This window comes from Mustela nigripes, chromosome 17, assembly GCF_022355385.1.
Source record: "Mustela nigripes isolate SB6536 chromosome 17, MUSNIG.SB6536, whole genome shotgun sequence".
Classification (NCBI taxonomy): Eukaryota; Metazoa; Chordata; class Mammalia; order Carnivora; family Mustelidae; genus Mustela; species Mustela nigripes.
The window spans coordinates 26,948,588-26,971,319 of NC_081573.1; the positions used below are offsets into that span (position 1 = coordinate 26,948,588).

At 51.7% G+C, this 22,732-nt stretch overlaps 1 protein-coding gene across 1 annotated transcript in view; it reads right to left on the minus strand.

Annotated features, from left to right (window-relative positions):
• Positions 1-22,732, minus strand: part of ZNF423 (zinc finger protein 423) — a 332,069-nt gene that overhangs the window by 203,442 nt on the left and 105,895 nt on the right. Inside the window, exon 3 of the mRNA XM_059381198.1 lies at positions 18,518-18,718. Within this exon, the coding sequence (XP_059237181.1) occupies positions 18,518-18,718 (201 nt within the window). The remainder of the gene's footprint in view (positions 1-18,517; positions 18,719-22,732) is intronic.

Sequence of the window (22,732 nt, forward strand, 5' to 3'; positions counted from 1 at the left end):
GCGTCCTCAGTGAGAGAAGCCATAGAACCTTCCTGGACAACACACCAGGTGTCACGGGACAGGTGGGCAGCTCTTTTCTCCCTACTCAGCTCAAAGGAGGGAAAACAAGAGAGGGACTTTGCCCCCGGAACCGCCCAAACACATGTCAGTCTTAAGAACACAACTGGGGAAGATTCACATTCACGCCCCAGATAAGTCAAGGGGTGACGTGTCAGTGCAAGGGCACTCTTTTTGTTGTTCTTAAGGGGCTTGCTGGTCCTGCGAGGACCCAGAATGAGTATAAAATGAGGGTCGAAATGCCTTCTTCCTCGGAACCACACCAACACCTGTGCTCCTATCCCCAGGCTGAACTGGGGAATGTTCTGGAATTTTGATCCAAGACTCATTTCATGCCTACTCTCCCAGGTCGACTCTAAGTTCCCAGAGGCGGCATCTGACTCCCTTTTGGAGATACTTCAAACCACTGATCTAGGCACAGTATCTGATACCCAATAAGTACTGGGGTTGTAGTTGAAGGACTGAGTGGGATGGAAGGGATGGGGTTGGATGAGAAGGGATAGGACAGGACAGAACATATGGAAGAGAACAGAATGCAAGAAAGTTTGAGCCCACCAATGCCCCTTTCTTGCTATCGGCCATGGAAAAAGTGCTCCTATAGGGAGACATGTACAAGAATGTTCACTACAGGGGTGCCTGGGTGGCTCAGTGGGTTAAAGCCTCTGCCTTCAGCTCAGGTCATGATGCCAGGGTCGTGGGATCGAGCCCCGCATCGGGCTCTCTGCTCAGCAGGGAGCCTGCTTTCCTCCTCTCTCTCTCTCTGTCTGCTTCTCTGTCTGCTTGTGATCTCTGTCTGTCAAATAGATAAATAAATAAAATCTTAAAAAAAAAAAAAAAAGAATGTTCACTACAGCCAACAGTTAGAAACAACCTAAATGCCCATCACCAGGGGACCAGCTACATAAGACATTGGACATCCATGTTAGACACCGCCACGCAGCAGTTAATAAAGAATAAGGGAGAAATATATACCAACGTGCAAAACTCTCCAATCCATAGTATTGTGGGGGGGGATCCCATTGTGGAATGATAGATCCAATAGAGTATCATTTGTTGTGTTTTTTTTTAATATTTTATTTATGTATTTGAGAGAGAGAGAGTGAGAGAGAGCGTGAGAGGGGAGAAGGTCAGAGGGAGAAACAGACTCCCTGTGGAGCTGGGAGCCTGATGTGGGACTCGATCCTGGGACTCGATCTTGGGACTCTGGGATCATGACCGGAGCCGAAGGCAGTGGCGTAACCAACTGAGCCACCCAGGCGCCCCTGTTTTGGTTTTTTTTTAATAAAAAATCAATATGCCCTTGTTTCTATGGATACACACACGCCATACTTCATCTAATCTAAAACCCCACAGGTTGTAAAAGACACTACTAGTTTGCACACCACTAAAAAGGAAAAAAAAAAAAAACCTGTCAAACCATGACCAGCCACAGGATTCATCTTGACGACAGAGACGTTTAAGTGTGTCTCAGAATCTGTGCAGCGCGGTATTATGCAAATATGGAGTAGAAGGTCTTCAAGCACGCCGGCCAGACTAGGGACTGCAAATTTACGAGGGATGGGGAGGAGGGCAGGACGAGGATTTTAGCCCTATCTGCATCTGAAACTTTCCCGAATGGAATACATCTATGTGTTTGTGCTATTTAATAATTTCTATACATGTTTTTTTTAAATAAAGAGCGAGGAAAGGCTCCTCCGCCCCTCGCTGAAAGGTGAGGGGATGCCGAGCGCGCTAGACGAGTCCATGAGTCACCGCAGAGACGGGGACTTTCCAGGGTGCCGGGCCAGGGTGGGGCCCGGGCGGGTGGGCGAGCGGGACGTGCCAAGCCTCTTCTCTGGGAAGAGGAGAGAAGGAAGCGCTTCCGAATGTCCAGTGCGGACGCGTCATGGAAAACAAGACACAACAGGAAGGGAATTTGATTTGGGGAAACAATTCGCAGTCGACTCACAGACTCACACAAGGCTACTTGGGGGGGCCCGGGTTTGCCCCCCGAAATGGCTCCTTCATCTACCCTTGCTGCTCTCCGCAGAAGCTGTCTGGAAAGTCATAATGCCATCCTGAATGCATCACTCACAAGGGATCTCCTTGGACTCAAGCTTCTAATTCCGCCCTAATATCCAATTCTGTGTGTCAGGGAGAGCTGAACCTCGGCCTGCAGCAGCCGCGTCACCTTGCCCTGCGCACAAATAAAAATAGCTTTGGTGCTCAGAGCACAGGTTCCCTGGCCTTATCCTCTGGGGGTCCCCGGAGCGGCGCAGCCAGCAAATGGAAACCACGCGCAGTATAAATGCATAATGAACAAAGAGGCTCCTCGGAAGCATCCTTGACCTTCCTGCTTTCTTTGACTTCTCCCCTGCCATTGTCCCCAGTGAAGCCATAAATGGAATGACACCGTTGAGGTGGGTGACGGCCACAGAGTGACTTCCTTGCCAATTTCTCCAGTAGTTAAGCAGTAAATGGTGTTAATCGGAACGAGAGACTATTCCATTCTCCACGTATGCAAATAACCAAGTTTGGGCAGCTCAGGCCGTGATTTCAACAGCTTTACCTGCCAGGAGCGGGGCCTCGTGGCGGACAGGTCCGCTCCTCTGTTCCCCTAATCTGTGCCCTGATGGCACAAGACCGAGTCACGGTCTAGTACCACGTGCGGGGGAAAGAGAAAACCAACAGCCAAAAAGCCCCAGGGCAGCCTGACAGAGCCCCATGCTCCAAGACAAACACATGGTCCCAACGCCCCCAAACAAATCCACACAGGAAAACTTCTTTTATAAACTGGGGTAGAGGGGCACCTGGGTGGCTCAGTGGGTTAACGCCTCTGCCTTCGGCTTAGGTCATGATCCCAGGGTCCTGGGATCGAGCCCCGCATCGGGCTCTCTGCTCAGAGGAGAGCCTGCTTCCTGCTCTCTCTCTGCCTGCCTCTTTGCCTACTTGTGATCTCTGCCCGGCAAATAAATAAATAAAATCTTAAAAAAAAAAAAAAAAAACAGAAAAAACAGGGTTCATCTCCAAAAGTTGGCTTCTCAGCAGCACCCAAGCCAGCTCCAGGGGCAGGGGTGATGCAGGGGGCGTTGGTCACCGGCCCCTCCAGACCCACCCTTCTCCCTTCTTCGCCCTGCCCTGTACCCCACCGAAGCTGATAGGCTCCTCTGCTCTGGGGCTCCTGTTAGGTTCAGCCCATGGTTCCGGCAGAGACTGGAGGGTAGGAGGGGGCAGAGTGGGGTTTTTATTCTCCCGGCACGGTCCCTGGCTTGTCACAGGTTGCCTGTCACCAGGGAGCTCTGCGACGGTGGCAGCCTCCTCCTCCAAGTTCCAGCCAAAGCCCTCCCTCTGCCTCATTAGGCTCTCCAACATCGCCAGGATGTCCCCAAAATGCTCCCCATCCCTGTTGGCCTACCTCCGACCTACCCACCTCCGTAAAGGGCCCCTTATTAAATGCTTTTCAATTACCTCATTTGAAAGTACCATCTGTTTTCTGCTGGGACCCTGACTAACGGGGTATCTTTTAAACAATTTTTAAGTAAATGTGTCGACACAAGGTGTTTGCAAAGATGGTGATAAAAAGCCGTTAGAGGATGCAGTGTAAAATATGTCATCAGTGAGAGTGACAGGAAATTTAAAAAAAAAAAAAAATCAGTGGTGAGGCAAGTGGCCCGTGGCAAAGGTGGTCAGCGGGCAAAGCCTCCTTAGGTACCCATGCCTCGTCCTCCTCTTCCGCCCCAGGCCCTTCCCTCTGTGACTCAGCACTTCTCCCTGCAGCTCTGCCACCCCTTCCTCGGGGAAACAAACCACCCTGGCTGGACCCCCCAAGATGCAGACTGTCCACTAGGGCTCCTCAAATCCCATCCAAGGGACCTTACGGTCCTCCCGTGCTCCCTGTGTGCATCCCAGGTCTTGTTATGCATTTGTCCATCTACCTCTGCATTAACCCCCGCCCGCCAGGACAAAAGCTTCTGGAGGGCAGAGTCCTGCTAATCCCTAACACCTTACTGGGGTTTGGCACACAGTAGGCACTTCCTAAAAAACTAGAAGTCCAGCATGCAAAACATCCCTATCCCCTGGAAGAGCGGCGCACAAACTCTGGTTTGTTTTACGGTCTTGGGAAGCAAGTGGGAAGAAGTTTCTGAGGCAGAAAGGGAGGTGTGCAGGAGGTGTGGTGGCGTGATGACATTGGAGAGGAAGTGAGGCTCCTCTCCAGACCACGGGAGACTGTCCCCAAGAATCCCTGGGCCTTAGCCACGCACAGGAGTGACAAGTGGAACGACCTGGTACCACCCGCATCACTTCCCACAAATCATTCGATAGTTATTTCCTGAGCACCTACTGTGCGCTGAGCCCCGTGGGAGGCCAGAGATAGATCCAGACATGCGAAAGACAGAGCACAACACTGTTCTCAAGAGGGTCACCTTCTAATAGCAAAGCCCAGAAAGCAAATCAAAAAGCAAATGTCAAATAAAAAGAACCGCCAGAAAGGACATCAAAGGGGATGATGCGGTAGACGGTGAAGAAGAACAACCCTGGCTGAGGAGCGGGACCGTCAAAGAGGGCCTCCCTGTGCAGGGGACGCTGCAGCTAAGTCCCACGAGGAAGCAAAGGAGCGATCCTTGTGAAAACCTGAAAGAGCATCCAGGTGGAGAGGAGAGGTGGAACAAAGGCCCTGGGGCAGGAATAAGCAATCTCAAAGGGGAAGAACAGGTAGAGGCCAGGAGAGGCAGGCTCGGGTCCGTGAAATGGATTCATTCTGAGTGCACCAGGAGAGGGGCAGAGTCGGGCTGAAGCTGCCCTGGGAACAGATGCTGGGAAGCAGCTGGAAGGCCACAGACAGATGCCAACCGTCTCTCCTCCCCGGACCCCCGCCACCCTCCCCCAGCCCTCAGATATCTCCTTGCCACTTCCTCACCACTCAGCCCCTACCAGCCCTCCAAGGGGACAGACCTGCTCCAGGAGATCTGGCCTTGTCACCCTCTGCCACTTGGCACTGCTGACACAAACAGCCAATCACATGGCCGGGCGGAGACTTCCGGCATCCAGGGTGGCGGGGTAGGGGAGGCGCCCCGGGGTGTGTGTGCTCCCCGCACCTGCCCAGCTGCCCCACAGCCCCAGTCCTCCCAGATGCCCCTTTCCCCAGAGCAATGATGTCATTCCCGACGGCAGCCAAATTCTAGCCAGTCAACTCCAAAATAAAACTGTTTAACACAAAATGAAGCATTTTATAATCCCCTGTACATTTTTCCCCCGAGCTGGCACACACAGTGTTTAAAAACACTGCCAAAACACTCAACCAATAGTTCAGCTTGATTTTAGACCAGTTCCAGAGTTAAATTTCAGATTTCCTTGCTCTTTGCCGCTCCGGAAACCGCGCCCCACCCCAACCCGCCCCCCCGGCCCCTCCCCCTCCCCCACCCACACACGTACCCATACCCCCAGCCCCACCAAGCCTTTGCCACAGCATCGCAAGCAGTTGATGACTCCCTCTCTAAGACCAGGCCAGGCCGATCCCCTGCTGGCTGCACTCCTTGAACCACACGCCCCAGCCAGCAGGAGATAAATTTGGTTGATTTCTCATTTTGTTTGGGGATGTTCTTTATTTTCCTGAGTTTAGGGTGTCATTTAAGGGTTGCCAATCACAGGATCTCGAGGTTTGGAGGAACCCCTCTCTCAGTTAATCTTGGTGCTCTAGGGACAGAACCGAGACCCATTCAAGGGGCCACAGGGACACTCACTCTGGCCCACATATAAAGAGCACCTTTATATGATGCCCGTGTTCCCCTTGGCTCCCCCGCTGCTTTGAGCAGAGCTCCCACCGTTCAGCCCTGTGCATCCATAAATTCTATCTGGAAGTGATAGGAAAGCTATCAGCCACCGGATCGCCATCAGAGGCAGCTGACCACTGTATGGGCGGGACTGGCCATGCTCACTGCCCCCCAACCCCCGCAAGTCAGGTCATCTACTCTGGACTCTGGTTAAATGGCATAAGCTCCTTCCCTCTCTGGGCTGATGCAGCCTGACAGCATTCACCATCCCCCCGTCGCCCCGTTCTTCTGCTAGCAGCACCCTGATTTCCTCTGGGGAACATCTCTGGGTCTGCCACTTGGAGCACTCCCTTCTGCCTGAGCCAAAAGCCAAAACAGCTTCCATTCATCAGAGCCAGGAGACAAAGGAAGACCAGGTTCCCAGGCCTTTGCCAGGGTCCCTGGATCTAGCCGCACCTGAAGCTAGTGCTGACTACGGTCTGCCTTTTCTAGTTACCTGAGCCACTAAATTCCCCTACTCGACTGAGGCAAATTAGGGCTGAGTTTCCTGACACCAACCACCGAGAAGCCAAACTTCCCAAACTGCAAGCATGGCTTTGAGGACCACCCCCCTCTCCATCTTCCCCCAAGCCCCTCCTAGCCCTGGTCTCTCCAACAACATGTAGAACTGAGCTCTTGCCTCCCCGTCCTACTTCTGCTGACACAGCCTCCAAGCACACTAACCGTTTTGGCAGGGAACCCGCTACTTGTTTCCCCCGCTCACACCGCTCACACGGGCCTTGGCCGGCACTCAGCTACACCGCAGAGGGAACCGGCCGGTTCTTTAGAACAAAATAACTACATAGGGGTCAGTTTAGGAATCTTGTGGCCAAAGCCAGCGAGGGCCTAGGTGCTCCACAAGGCTGGAAAGCACTGCCCCTTTCATTCACGACTCTATCTCCTGTGCCTGAAATAGTTCCCAGCTCATAGTAGGTGCTGTAAAAAGTGACCCTATGAATGAATGAATACATACCAGGGGGTGCTGTGGTTCTACAGAACACATTTTTCTTCTGAGCAGTAGCTTATTTTGTTCTTTTGGGCGCGGGGAGTTGTAGCCTAGGCAAGGGACACAGGAAAAGACCATTGATAGCTTTCAGCTCTAATAAAGGACTCTTGGAGAACAATACTTTCTAGTTGCCCCTTGGACCCCCAAAACCAGGTCAGGATCCAGCTGGAGGTTATTCCGATCTTCACTGACAGGCATTTTCTCCAAGCTTTTCAAGCCTCAAATTGGAGGAAACCAAGATTGAGTACTTGGGAAACACAACTGTCAGGTCTTTACGCCCAACAGATTGAGGGACTCACACGCACCTCTAGGAGAAAGCACCAGGGCTTCTCCGAAGGGCTCTGGTCCCTGTATCCTGACCATCAGTGACAGCGGTGTCAGGCAGGAGCAAGGAAGGCTGGACTAACGGAACTGCAGTCTTGACGGGAAGGGGATTGACCTGAGTGCACATAACGGACCTTGGGTTTGCTCAGTGATGCTGAGATTTGGGGAGTAGAGACGTATCCATCAGGGGAAAACACTTCTTACTGAAATACCAATAGAATAAAGAAAAACATCTTGGTATTGCGATTTTGGAATGCTTTATCTGCCTCCTCCTTCCCCTTGAAGCTGATGGTGGGTGATATGACTTGGGGTCACCCTGGGTTTCTCAGGAACCTGCATCGCAGACTGATTTTGTAGCTTCCCCCCCCACACACTATCTGGGCACCTGAGCCACTCAAGCCTCAAGGCCAGACCCCCCCGATGGCTGCCCGGCCTCTCTCCAGCCTGGGCCCAAGGCTGGACACGATGTCCCGGAGCCCCAGCAGCCAGGGGATGCCTCCAGGACATGACTTGCTTCTCCCAGAACTCTGCCCCCAAAGGGTCAGGATCAGGGAAGGGAGGGCGGGCCAGCTTCTGTGGGACCCCCCCCCCAAGGGAGGGGCACAACTTCCAGGAAGTTTATAAGAATTCAAGTGCCCTAGTCACTCTTCCGCAAGAAGCAAACAAAGAAAACATCCAGTCCAGATGATGTGAGGTTTGTGGGTCCAGCCCCTGTCCCCTGTCCATCCTGGGAGCTGCACTGCCTCCTAGATATTACTAGCCATCTCCTGGGGAAAGGGGGGGGGGCGCACCCACTAAGCCACCACCTCCCTGTGACACCTTAGACAAGTCCTAAGTCCTACCTCACTGAAGAGCCTGACCCAGTCCAGGCTTTCAGACCGCCTAAGGGCACTCTACATTGACCGGCTTTATGCACCAGCTATGTTGAGAATAAGGGTTTGAGAATAGGGTTAGAAGGCGCTGAGCTAGGTGATCTTTCAGGAAACTGCCCCCCTAAAATTCTGAGATGAGATCGCTAGATCCCATCAAGAGCAAAGTGAATGGACTTGAGCATCGGAGCTGGGCTATCTGGCATTAGAATCAACGATTATACTCCTCCAAGCTTGCCCACATGTCCCTCCTTCCTCCTACAGAAGACATCCTAAAGACATCTAATGCTATCTGGCATTAGAATCAACGATTATGGGCGCCTGGGTGGCTCAGTGGGTTAAGCCGCTGCCTTCGGCTCAGGTCATGATCTCAGGGTCCTGGGATCGAGTCCCGCATCGGGCTCTCTGCTCAGGGGGGAGCCTGCTTCCTCCTCTCTCTCTCTCTCTGCCTGCCTCTCCATCTACTTGTAATGTCTCTCTGTCAAATAAATAAATAAAATCTTTAATTTAAAAAAAAAAATCAACGATTATACTCCTCCAAGCTTGCCCACATGTCCCTCCTTCCTCCTACAGAAGACATCCCCAATTCTCAGTCCCAGGGGTCTAGATAGAGGTGGCTCCGACTCCCACCAGCCCGAGTCTATACAGGGCTGTCTCCCCCACCCGGCCTCAGGGACGCTCTCAGGGATAAGCCTTGGTCCTGGCTGCTTGCTCCTCTACGAGGCAACCTGAGGACTTCTGTCCTGGCAATCGGAAAGAGGCTGCTCTTTCTCTGAGGAAGCAGGGACGGGGTGGTCCTAGAGGCAGCACCGCTGCCACTGAACACCTGGGTATGGGGTTTGTAGAGACAATCTTGAAGTGTGTCCTTGAAGGGTCATGCTTGAAGCTAGCCTTACTTCTCAGCTCCCTGAGCCAATGAACCTGCATTTTTTTTTTGGCTTCTCAGCTGGAGTTGAGTATACAGTTGAGTATACAGACAGCACGTTAATTGAGGACTTACTATGTGCCAGGCAACCCAAAGGATCAACTTCACTTTCTAGCTAGATTATACATTCCTTGTTAATAAAAACTCTGTGTCTCTGTCTCACAAACACACACACACACACATACACACACATAGCCCGAGACTCACAGTAGGTATGGTATCACAACCTCCTGGCATGACATCTACCTTCTAGAAACTTCCAAGCTGGACAGCAGACTGGACCCAGAAATACACACGCAACCAGCCTGAACACCAGCTTGGGGTTTGTCTTTTCCTCCCAGGGCCTTGAGGTCCCGCTGAGTGTACATCCTGGTCCTAATAACAGGAAACCAGCGGAAGGTTCGGCTGCTGCCAGGATCCAGAGTGGGCCAGTCCCAGGCCAATCCCTTTCACTGTCCCAAGGCCTTTCCAGGGTCTCCTCGCTGAGGCTCATCCCAGAGGGTGTTTGCAGCAGATGCCTTCCCCGTGTCAGGCACCACACCTGAATTCCACTCTGGTCCACCCCCAGACACAAAAAAATCCACCCTTGGGCGCATCGAGGTAGTCAGGCTAGCTGGGTGGCACAGTAGGAGAAGATCCTCCCCACTTTGGAGAGCACTTAGAAGCCTCAGAATACACCCATGGACACACTGCTTCCCGTGGAAACCAAGAGATGTGTGGATTCTTCCCACCTTGACCCCTGCCTTCTATATTGTTAGATGTGGTGTCCGATTTCTGGAGAGACCTACAGGCCCCACAAGGTGATAGCAGCATTTGTTCCACGTAATCAAGGCAAGGGGGACACATTCTATACCCCTGCGGGCCTCGCAGGAGGCAAAGAATGACGCCAGCCCCTAAAACCAACTCCCCTCCACAGGTCCGCCAGGAGCCAGGACCAAAGGCTCGAGCCCAGAGAAAACCACGGCCCCATGCACCTCCTAGCAGGAGACTCGGAGGGCAGGGAACAGGCAATTTAGGGAAGGTTCTGGTCTCACCATGGGCCAGGCAGACCCAGACTGGCCGGTTGCTCACCATGCCCGTCTGCTTTCCTCCAAAATGGCAGCGCAGATGCAGGCCAGCACAGAAAGTCGGCACCCTCTCAGAGAGGTGTGGGCACGATGTCTATGTTCATGGGAGCCCCTTTTATTTATTTACTTTCTTTATTATTTACTTATTTATTTTTGAGACACAGAGAGAGAGCAAGAGCACACACAAGGGGGGTGGAGGGAGGGGCAGAGGGAGAGAGAGAATCCCCAGCAGACGTCCTGGCACGGGGCTCGATCTCATGACCCTGAGATCACTCACAACCTGAGCCGAACCTGAGAGTCAGATGCTGAACCGACTGCACCCTCCAGGTGCGCCAGGAAGCATCTTTTAAAGGCAAGGGGCTGGCTCAGTTGGTTAAGTAGCTGCCTTCAGCTCGAGTCATGATTCCAGGGTCCTCGGATCGAGTCCCGCATCGGGCTCCTTGCTCAGCATGGAACCTGTTTCTCCCTCTGCCTCTGCCTGTCACTCTGCCTGCTTGGGCGCTCTCTCTCTCTCTGATAAATAAATTTTAAAAAATGTTTAAAACTCTATAAAAGATGTAAAAAATAAATAGGCCGCCTAGGACTCGGCAACTTACAAGTCATGGAATGCTTTTGGAATGTGAATACCTTCTCCACTGTGTTACCTTTCGTGGAAATAAACAGTTCCTCCATCCCCGGCACCCAGAAGAGATCCGACACACAGTACATGCTCAGTACTTGCTCGAAGAGTAGATCGTCTCTTTCTTCTGTAACTCCCTCTGCTGATGATGCATGAATTGAAGACCTACTGTGTCCAGGCATGGTTCATGGAGCCTTTCTTTTTACAACCTCACACCTAAGAGCCCTTTACCCATGGCATTGCCACAGGCTGCCTTATGGTTCAAAGCTCTTGCCCCACAGAGGCTGCGACCTCCCTGGGGACAAGATCCGCAAACTCTTCTTGAACACCTACTACGTGTTCTAGCGGTTGGCCAAGGCCATCCTGGGGACAGAGAGGAGAACAAGACCCCACGTCTTGGCATCTAGGCTATAGGTCCTTACCAGCACAATGGCTGGTGAACATGTTGGTCTTTGCCCATCTGGTAGGTTAAAAATGGTGGGTAGTTTCTTGCGGGCTAAATTACCAGTTCTCGGGGCACCTGAGTGACTCTTAATTTTGGCTCCGGTCATGAACTCAGGGTTGTGAGATGGAGCCCCACGCTATTGGGTTCTGCCTGGGGTCTGCTTGAGATCCTCTCTCCCCCTGCGTCTGCCCCTTCCCCCACTCCCAGTTGGCCACCCCCTCTCTCACTCTCGAGCTCTCTCGAGCTCTCAAATGAATAAATACATCTTTAAAAAAAAAATGTATGGTTCTCTTCTCTTAAAGAAGGTTTCTTCCTAAATGTGTAATTTACTAATACATCATAATTTACTAATATATCTTTTTCCGGTTCCACTTCTGTACTTTGTGGGTGGGAGATATTCAAAATATCTGAAGATCAGAGGGGCAGCCACCGTTCTGAGAAGGGGCTGGCCTCAGGCAGCCCAGACTTCGCCCTGCTTTCCTGTCGATTTATTGGTTCTTTTCTTAGCATTGGTGGGAGTTTCTTACACATTAAGGAAAACTATTTTTTGCCCATGATACGTGTCTTTGGTTTGATTTATCACGGTATTGGCTATGCAGAAATGTTCTGTTTTTATGTGGCCGAATATTTGACTTTTGTTTTATGGCTTCTGGGTTTACAGTTATATTTAGAAAAGGCTTCCCCACTCTGATCCTCTCATATTCTTTAAAAGCCCACTTTTGTTTTCCTTTAGTCTTTTCAAGTCTTCTTTTCCTGTTTAGATTTCTGATCCATTTGGGATTTGTCTGGGCTTTTGGAGGAGAGGGATCCGATTTCCATTCCCTGGGATGGCTCCACCCCACCCCAATCCCGATGACTGAGTGACCCACCTGTCCTCCGCCGACATACACTGACACCTCTCATACACTGCATTTCCAGTTCCGTTCACATCCCTTTTCCGCTTTCTTTTCCCGGCCTTCATCTCTCCCACACCACTCAGATTCCTACGGCTTCAGAACGTGTTCTAAAATCTGGCCTGGTGACCAATCCTTCCCATCGCTCCTCTCAGTCAGGATCTCCCTTCCACTCCCCGATGTCTCTCCTTCCTAACGAACTGCAGAATCAGCTCGTCCATTTCTAAACCAATCCCACTGTTAACTTTCACGAGCTAACCTAAAGTTAACAGGTTCACCGAGGGGAAACTGACCTATTTACGATATTGAATCTTTCCACCCAAGAAGAAGGTCTGCCTCCTCGTTTATTAGGGAAGTCTTTTGTGCCCCTCCGTAGCTGATATTGCTGGCTGGTTTGTCCTCTCCAAACATTTGAATGTGGCTTCCCGGGTCTGTTGCCTGGTCTTTATACCTTCCGTGACTGCCGTGAGCAGGAGCCTTCCTTGCTCCGTGTTTTCTAGCTGGATGCTGTTTGCATGCAGGAAAGCTCTTGATGTGGGGGGATTAATTGTGCTCAAGCCCCCAGGCCTTTTGCACTGCGAGACGCCGGCTGACACCAAGGTGCCATGCACGCTCCCCGTGGGCAGAAGGAGCTCACGCCCTGCACCTGTGCACTTGGCAGTGCACTGCCCTGCGGCTGCCCGTGCCGACTCCGCTCTGCCCAAATGAAACCAGTACGAGGGGTGCCCCAAGCAATGAGGCAAGGACCGCCCCCACTCATGCTGTCGGAGCGAGAAAGGGCCTGAGCCGGCGCACAAAGGCAAGATCCCGCCAGCCGGTGGACAGGAACAAGGCTGGCAAAGATGCCAGCCTTCACGCAGCCCCAGCCCCATAATTAGGGCCCACAGGTCACTCTGGCCACAGCTGAACAAACCAGGGTGTAATTAACTTTCCACCCAGCTTTTTACACAGCAGCGTTTCACCTTCGCCAGAAAAGGCGGGTCTGCCTTTCCGAAGGGGCTGGGGAAACACGCCTCGGTCCCAGTCCTCAGGAAGTGGGGGCAGCCAAAGGGGGAGCAGCAAAATTAACCCACAGGGAGCATATTCTTTTGCTGTTGCTATTTGAACAAATCCCTCTCCATCTCCATCTTTTTTTTTCTTTCTTTCTTTCTTTTTTTTTTTTTTTAAGTTGAGCATTCAAAAAAGCCGTGTCTGTCTGGAATTTAGGTGGAAATCATTCACTGTCCCCAGTCTATGTTCTCTGGGTGAGCTGTTCAGACCTCGAATCTTAGCTCAAGCTCTGTAACCTTCACCAAGATCCCCTAACTCTCTGAGCCTCAGCTGCCTGATGTGTAAAATGGGGATGAATGGTGAAAAACAAATTCTCCCAGCTGGGACCACTAGGAGGACTAGGTGGCCTCATTCCTTCATCCAACAAGCATGTATTAAGCACCACTGTGTGCCAGGCACTGGGCTAGGGCATAAGAGGGAACAAAACGGACATGGTTCTTGTCCTCATAAAGCTCAAAGTAGTGGGGGAGACCAGCGATGAACAAATTAAAAATTATCGCTCAGGGAGCCTGGGTGGCTCAGTCGGTTATTGTCTCCCTTCAGCTCAGGTCATGATCTCAGGGTCCTGAGATCTAGCCCTGAATCAGACTCTCTGCTCAGTGCCCAGTCTGTTTCTCCATCTCTCCCTGCCCCTCCCCACCACTCATTCACTCTCTCTCTCAAATAAATAAATAAAATCTTGAAAAAAAAAAAAAAAAAACCTATTGCAGAATAACCACAGAATCTGACCCATGCCATGCACTGTGTCGGAGGTGGGGCTGTGGGGAGAGCAATCAGGGAGACTGCGGCCCACATGTGGAGCCCTGGGGGCTGGCATGGACCCCGTGTACTTCAAGGATGCCTCTGTGCCCAGTGAGGAGCCTGGTCTGCTTCGGAGATCCCCCAATGGTGCCTGGAGGAAGAAACCAATGCTTGGCTTCAACCTGGTCCTAAAGACAATTACAGTCTACAGAGCAAGTGCCTAGATGAGCCCAGAGTTAGAAACCTCAGTTTTTCTAAAGAGACTCCATCTGCCTCTCCCTACCAATGATGAAAACCCTAATCACACCCGTGGTGCCGTTAGCAAAGAGGCTAGGGATCTCCAAAAGCTTGTCAGGTGCTCCAGCCCTGGGGACCTGTCAGGTTCCACGACTGGCACAGTGCACACCCCTGCTGACAGCCCAGTCCTGACAGGATGAGGAGCGTCCCTACTCGAGTGAGATGTAAAACATTACAACAGCACAGACCCAGCACCCAAATGTCCTCGGGCAGTCAGCCTCATTAATTTGGGCCAAAGCAGCAGTCAGTCTAAATCACAGAGTCTCCTTAAAAGGTAGTCTTCATACCAGAAAGCCATAAAACATTCCCCCTGAATCTAGACGGAAGGTCCACAGCTGACCTGCTTCAATGAGCACATAAAAAATTGGAATCAGCCCCTGGGTGAATCAAACCTCTCATACCTGTTTCCGTGGGGCCCCGGGAAGTTCCCAGAGATAGTTTCTAAAGCAATTGAAGTCCTCTGGGTTTCTAGAAGATGATGAAAAACACCCCCTGCCACCACTTATAGGGTCCACACGTGCTTGGCCGACACTTCACAAACTGGGTCAACGTAAACTTAGCTCACTCCCTGTTCTGACATCGTCCCAGTGAGCGGGGCCCCCAGTAAGGGGGACTTTCTAGCATCAGTTCAGAGAGCCACCAGACGCTCTGGCCATTTCCTCGTCCAGGGCCCACAAATGAGGCTCCGTGAGGCACAGACAAGCTCATCACAAGCATCAAGTCAGCCTCTGTCCAGGCTGTGGTAGAACTCCTCATCTCCCGGAGGATGGGTCTAAATTGCTTATTTTTGTAGTGGGTGGACACAAGACCAGCCACCCGAGCTTTATCTGCTTGAGGGCTGCTATCTTAAAAAAAGAGGCCTCCCCCTCCCACCCAAAAATGGGATAATGGAGAAGATCACATCGCAGCCTGGGAATCCATTCAGAAAACGTTCAGCAACAAACACAGAATGCAGAGTGGCAGGGGCCCCCCCACACCAGACCCGCAAATATGGTCCCCGGGGGGCCGGGTCTGGAGGAGAACAAGGAGGAATCAGCTCCAGGGATGTGAGCAGCCACAGAGCCGATGGCTCTTGGCTTATCTCATTTCGTGTCCTCAGGATGCCACATTTGATGCCCTGTGGGTTTAAGGCTGGTTTCTCCTCAGATGCGAATGAGAGACAGCGATGCAGAAAGACAGAGAGAGAGAGAAAGAGGGAGAAAGGAAGAGGTCTGGGTTCTGAAGTCCACGATTCGACAGCCTCTCCTGGCCCCAGCAGAGCCACTCCTGAGAAGGGACAGAGGAGAGAAGGGGCCTTCCCAAGCTCCAGAATCTCCTCAAGGGAAAGTTCTTGAGTGCAGAGCTCCGGGGGCCTGTCCTCCCTCTGCACGCCACCAATGCCATCCTGGCAGGAAGTGCCTCAACCCATGGGGAGCTTCCCACCACCTCAGAAAATCTCCAAACCTCAGCAACTCTCCCAGATTCTGACGAAACCAGGCACTGCCCCACCCCCACCGCCACGGCCACAGAAAGACAGAAAGAACCAAGAGGTCACGCTGCTAAAGCAATTCTTTAAAAGAACCACATTCAAGATGGTGCCCCACAAACACACCCCACCTCCCCAGGACACACCTGCTTGGTGAGGAGATGTCTCCACATTCGGGCAGTGACTGCTCCCAGCAGGGAATGACTGAGGATGAGTGTTGCTCACATCCAAGGCCTAATTCCAATTCCCAGAGGCGCAGACAGTAGGACTGACAGGTGGCGCTGCCCTCAGGCCCCAAATTCTCAAAAGCGGAGAGGGCCCCTGCCTTCCCTCCAAACAAGAGTTGTTTGTTCCCTCAGAAACATCTGCTGAGTGCCCAGAGCCCGCCCAGCCTTGGCAGAGTGTGGTCCTCTCTGAAATGGCCTTTGTCAGGCTGTTTAGGGTCCATCTTTCCTTCCAGGGGGACACAGTGTCCACACTGCCCACCTGCCCCATCCCTAGTCCAGCGGCTGGATGACCAACGGTGAGCCTCCAGCAGACCCCGAGCCTGGCCCGGGAGGACTGCTATTGCATTTTTGTGCCAGTTCCAAGTTTTTAAAGCAAAAGCCAATTATCACACATCCCAATATACAGCCCAATATATAGAAGACTTTTTAATGTGGACAGCTCTGACTGGAGTGGGTATCAGAGCCCCTTCAGACAGGCCCCGATGCCCACCCCAATAGTTCCAGAAACATCTCTGGGGACACAGTGGGAAACCACGGCAGATCAGAGAGTATGCAGGAGGCCAAGGTAAGGACCTGCTTTGAATAACACACACACAATTCCCAGGGGTTTATCCTGTCACTGGGTAATCCTTAGAACCTAAGACCTGAGGGAAAATCACTCCTGACATTCTTCTTCCATGTCAGGGAGACTCTCCCAGACTGGGTCACACCTTTCCTGGGCGGTAATGAATTTCTCAGGGATGCTATTAGGCAAGGTCGTTTCCCATACTCTTTTAAGGAATTTGTGACTCCCTTCTGATGCCCCAGGGCTTAGGGATTCCTGGCTTCCATGTCCCCATGGAGGTCATTAGTGGGGTCCTACTAGGAAGCAGGGGAGAGTCCGTGGCTGAAGGCCCCTCAGACAGAGCCATCATGATGTCAACCAGGCTGCAGCAATGGAGAGAAGAGAAAGCCACTGGGAAAAGAAGCCTGCCCAGGATTGAAGCACAATCAGTGACCACTTCCAGCAAAGAACCCCGATATTCAGCCTTGAAGCCTCACGTTGGCCCTTCACCACCCGGAAACACCACCGTTCTCGAAAGTGTGGAGAGAGAAAAGAGGATCTCCCTGGTTCTGAAGAACTGAGTGGTGCTGGCCATGGGGCCTCACTGCGAGAGCCATGGAGACTCAACACAGCATCACTTCACAGGGGTTCCTGAGGGGCCCTGGGATGGTGCTAGGAGAGCCCCAAGTGTTCCTTCACACTTCAAAAATAAAGAGTATTTTCTAACCCTTAATTAGAAGATCAATTCATTGATTGTGTTTTCAAGTCAGGAACAATATTTCATTCCCTTATCATTGATACCAACCTCAGTTCTGGGCTACATCAAGAAAGACACAAGCCATCTACTGTTTCCTCAAGCAGGATGAGCATATACAGCCCGGGGTCCTAGAGAGGTCCTGGCTTGGCCACCAAATCCCTAGGTGACCTCGGTCAATCACGGCCCCCTCTCATGCCTCAGTATTTCCCCTCAGGAAATTGGGGGCCTCAAAAGCCAACCCCATATATCCTCCAATTCTGCTCCTAAGCTTCTAAGTTGGCCATCACCTCTGACTGTGGTTGAAATAGCACAAATTCCAAATGACTGAGGTTTGGTCTGCTGAGCCCCCCAAAAGTCCAAAACTGTAAGAATCCTCTTGGGTCCACTGTTTTTGGTTATCTGTTTCCTCCAGAGGCTGAGAATAGGGAGTTTTGTCTCACCAAGGCTGTGCAGGTACAGCCGTCACTAGAGGGAGAGTCATAGTTCCCCAAACACTTGGCTTTCAAACTTCTAAAAAGGCATGTAAGATAGAAGAAGCTAGAGTTTTGAGCCCCAACCTGCTTCCTAGCAGCAATGCCCCCCCCCAAAAATAGGAGACAGGTTCCCTTTGGAATACTGTCTAAGATTTTAGTTCCTCTCCCCACAACCCAGCATCCAAAGCCTTGCAACCAAAGACACAGTGGAGAGGGATGTCGGACCACAGATGTTCTGGACTCCCAGCTCAGGGCCTGAAACTATGTCAGCCCCCTCCCCCTGTAAGCATGGCTGCCACACCCAAGGCAATACAAAGGCCCCCATTCTCCCACTCCATCCACACCACAGGATCCAGACACACACACACATGTCTCATGACGCCTTAAATCGCTCCCATAAAAATATGGCTGTGGGCCCTTTCTCTGAGGCTTCCAGGTCACAGGAAACAGGGCCACAGTCAGGTCTGGCAGAGGAGCTCCGAGCCACCTCTCCTCCTCAGAAATGCAGATGGCTGAGCACAGGACTGGAACCACGTCTCCTTCTGGAGGGGCTCTTGTCGGCCCGTCCCATCCAAGCTCGGCCTCGGAGCTCCCTCCTTCACGCAGCTTTCCACACTTAAGCTACTTAACTTTGCACTAACAGCCTCTTAATTGCTAGGTTTCCAAAAGGCCTTGCAGAAATCCAGGGTGCAGACCCTACTTGCTTCGGGCTCACACTCTAGAGATGGCAGATTGGGGGGAGGAACGACCGGGCTCCTCCCCCGACTCCCTGCCTGCCAGAAAGCTGTTGCTTTTATTTTTAATTTTATTTAAAAGGCGGATACAGGGTACCCAAGACACCACAATAAAATGACATTAACTGTAAAATTACATTATTAATTCTTTAATCTCACTTGAGGCTTCAAGCTGTTGCTATGTCCAATTATCCGTATAACCACCTGTCAGAATCCCGGCGCTATTTAACATTACCTCCAGGACAGCGGTGGGCCCGGTGGTCCGTCAGGTCTGCCAGACACTCGAAGTCCTGCTGACAGTGATCGCAGGTGTAAATTGACTCATCCTCCATGTCTTCATCGTCCTCATTTCTCTCCTCTTGACTTGTCACGCTGTTCCTGTCTTCCAGCGCGCGGCTGGCTTTCCGATCACACTCCGGCTCTCCTTCCAGGCCTCCTGCCAACAGGAAGAATACAGTCCATGTCAGCCGACGGGGTCTTGGGAAAGCGTTTTAAAAGAATCGCCCGGCATTTATTAAGATACATTTAATTACTCTACCTCCCAGGGTCCATTATTCTTGACACCTCTCAGTATATTAATATATGGGGTTTTTTTGTAGCGTGCAGTGCCATAATTCTCAACTAGATTCTTTAATTCTTGGTGCAAATCTTCTAGGGGGATTTCCTGTCATCTTCCCCCTTCGCATGGATGCTGGGGGTCGTGACCCATCACGGAGGTGAAAATGCCTTCGCATTCTGTCTCCTGAAAACCCAATTCTCTTACACGCTTCTCCAGAGCCTCCATCCACTGCTCCTAAAGCACCTAAACATTTCGTTTCCCCTCCAGAGTCTTGCAATTTAAGAGCAAGGGAGATCTCTTAGCCAAGTTCCCCAGCCACACGGCTAGCCTCCCAGGGTGGTGATGTCGGCTCAGTTCTTTGCAAAGATGTCCTGATCCTGGAATCAAGGAAATACATGCGTTTGTAAAACCACAGATAGTCAAATCCCAAACTCAACTGCCCCTGAGCCCTCACTCATGCCCTGGGATAAGTCTAGATGGTGAGAACCAGCTTTGGAATCATCCGACCAATTTCTGTAAAATAAATTACCTATTCTGTGCTTAGCACTATGCAGACAAGTGGCCAAACTGTACGGGAAAATGAGTTCATGACCATAAGGATGCCTTATGTTTCATGTAGTGTTCCACACGCTTCCTCAAAGCCTCAATTACATATGCATAGCCCCCTCTCCCAGGCTTGCACATCCCAGAGCTAAGTGGGGCTCACACAGTCATGTAGTCCTGCCCCTGCCCACAGAGCGGGGGCAGCCTTGTTATTCCCATTTCATAGGTGAGGCACCTGACACCCAAGCAGGGGGATCCAATATCCAGAGCACCCAAAAGACATTTAACTCGACATCCTAACTCCTGTCCACTGCCCTTCCCTGCACAGCTGGGAAACAGAGCACAGCCTCAATCTGAGAGATTAATAGAGCACATCAAGAAGTTGTAAATCAAAGTGCAAAAAAATCATGGTAAATAAAACACAGAGACGATATCAGTAATCCCAATAAATGTCAGTGGATTAAACTTCTTCATTAAAGTACAGAGACTTGAACTGGGAAATCCACGGTATGTCCTGGAAAACAATCTACCCATCCAGAAACCAGCACTGAGGTGAACCCAAGAAAGAAATCTCTATTAAGTGGAAGAACCTCGTTGCAAACATACACGTATATGTAACGAGGTATGTGGACCCGCACATGTGCACACGAGCGTGTCGCTTAAAACACTGCAGTGACAGCCGATGCCTTCCACACACAACCTCTAAACCCCCATGGACCAGTCGCCAAAGCAAGAAAGAAAAACGAACCAAAGAGTGCATTCGATTCGAGGTGGAAACCACAGTCCTGTAAATATTTCAATTTAGAAACAGATAATGTTGTAAGGGCTCTATTTCTCCCATCTGCACAAAACGCGCACTTCCAAGCACCCAACGTCAGGAACCTGTGAACACAAATCAGCTCATCAGAGCGCCAGCTGCCGCCTTCCGTGGCGGGGAACGTGGCCTGACACGCTGCTTGCAACAGCTCGGAGGCAGTAAAAATCAATGTTTCCATTTGTGGCCCATCACAACATCTCTCTTCTTACCAATTAAGGGATGTACAATTTTTAGGTTCTTCTATGATCAGAACACGCCAACTCCCGGCAATATAGAAATCCCATTAAAAGCCAGGCAGCATATTTATCTCAGGAAATCTGATCAGCTGCTGCTGTGGCGAGAAGAAATAGAAAGCAAAGAAATGAGAAATAACATTTGGAGCCTTTGATATTTTAAGTCATCACACAACCACGGTTACACAAGCAAGCGCCGGTCTCTGAATTTCCTAGTTTACAGTCTCTTTCCTTAATAAAAAAAGAAACGTTCTGAAGTGGTGGGGGGGGCGGGGGAGAAGCATTATTCCGGCTTTATCTACCACACCAACTCTCCAGATAGTAAGTTACATTCGGCACCACGCTTGTGCTACTTTACTTAACACACAATTTAATAGACATATTTAAATTATCCCCTTGTTACTTTTTTTTTTTTCCTGGCCCTATTTACTTGGCAGCACTTTCCATAATAGCTCATCTAATCTACAACTGGAACCACAAACATTACAATGCATTTGATCTCTTTAAATCTGGTACATCCTGTTGACTCAGGAGTAGATAAATCAGAATGTCAACTCTTGGGTTTTTATAAGGCAAAAACCCATAAAGTCATCCAAGAGTATAAATCTGTTTTAAGGAACTGTCACCTCCCCTGCCACTATCTACTAATGGGAAGGCAAGGTGGCTGTGCACAAAGGGGCAGGGGAGGGGAGGCAAGCAAAGGTGGGCCCCCCCCCCATCCTCTGAGGTCCCGGGGCGGGGGGTGGGTTGCACGGCCCACCAGCCTGCCCCTCGGGAAGCCAGAGAGAGACCAGTGGCCTGAAGAAGCTGGGGAGCAGGACCCCCCTGAAGACCCAGTCCTGGAGGGGCCTTCTGCAGCAGCAGCAGCAGAATCAACCTCAAAACAGGAATTCCTCCATCCGGCTGGCTTTACTCCCCGCAAAGCACTTTCATTGCCCGCGGTCTCTGAACCTCACACAAGGGGAAAAGAGTAAACGGTGCTATTTTTCCATTTGCAGAGGAGGAAACAGAGGCTCTAAGGGGTCATCCAGAGCCATGCAGGGGACTTCTGACGTGAAGCAGCACGCCCTTCCCCCAGGCCTGGGGTCTATTGGAGCCCTAAGTCCCCCGAGGCCCAGGAGGGGACTGCTCTAACAGAGCCATCCCCTGCAACACTCTTGGAGTCTGCTCGTTTCCAGGCCCTCCTGGAGCTGCTATGCGGGAAGCCCGAAGACTGAATGGATGGATGGACCTTCACTCCTGCAGTGATACAGCTCGAGCTCATTGGGGGCGGCCCTGCCCATCCGGGGTCTTGCCTCCATCCAGCCCTGCGAGTCCTTGCCCGAACGAGCACAGAGAAGGCAAGGGCTCGGAGGCCGCCACCAGCCCTGAGTCCCCACCCTAAGTCCTGCCTCGAGTTTCTGACACTGTGATCTCTGGGCCCAAACAGGTCACCCACTGGTGTCTCCAACCATCCCTCCCAGAAGAAGCAAAGTCAGCAGGCTGAGGAGCTCATTCTTCTCTCCACGGGCCTCGGGGGCCGGGAAGGACTTCCGGAGAACAGGCCCTGGCAGCCTTTCCCTCCCTCGGCTCCACCCCAGTCCTCCTGGGGCTGACTGGGAAGGCCAGAGCTGAGCAGGTGTGATTGGGGACCTCTCCCTGGGGGTCACCGAGCCCATGGACAGAGCTCCCCACCTCCCCAGCCCCACGCTGCCCCCTGGACCACTCACAGCCTAGCTGCTCTCGGACATGCACACCCTTGTGCACACCGGCCACCAGGGACAGGTTTCAAACACAGCTGGGTCTGACGCCTAACCACCCAGCTACACAGTCTCCCCATGGTAGAGACTCGAAGAAACACCGTTGAGCAATCTGTAAACCCTTCACAATCATCTGCAGGGTCCTTGTCCCAGCCCCGAAGGTCCAGTAAGGGCTCTGCCGACCTCACTGACTTATTACCCCACAGCCACACAGACCTTCTTTCAATCCCTTCAACCACAAGTTTGTTCTGCCCAGGGCTTCACACCCTTGTTCCCCCGGGACTCTGCCCCCAGCTAACAGGGTTCCCTCCGGGCCTGAGCACCAATGTCACATGGATCCCCAGTGCTCCTTCCCCATAGTGCCTTTCCCTTTGGCACAATGTACACTCATGTTTTCGTGGGTTAACTTTCTTCCTCCTCCCGTCCCTGTGGCACCCTGCACTTTCCAAAGACAGCACCAGCAACACCTCCCATCCCAAGTGCTCTTCTGTAGTAAGACCCTGCACTCACCCATCAGGAAGAGAGATCTAATTCCCCTCCACAATTGCCCTCTTGGCCT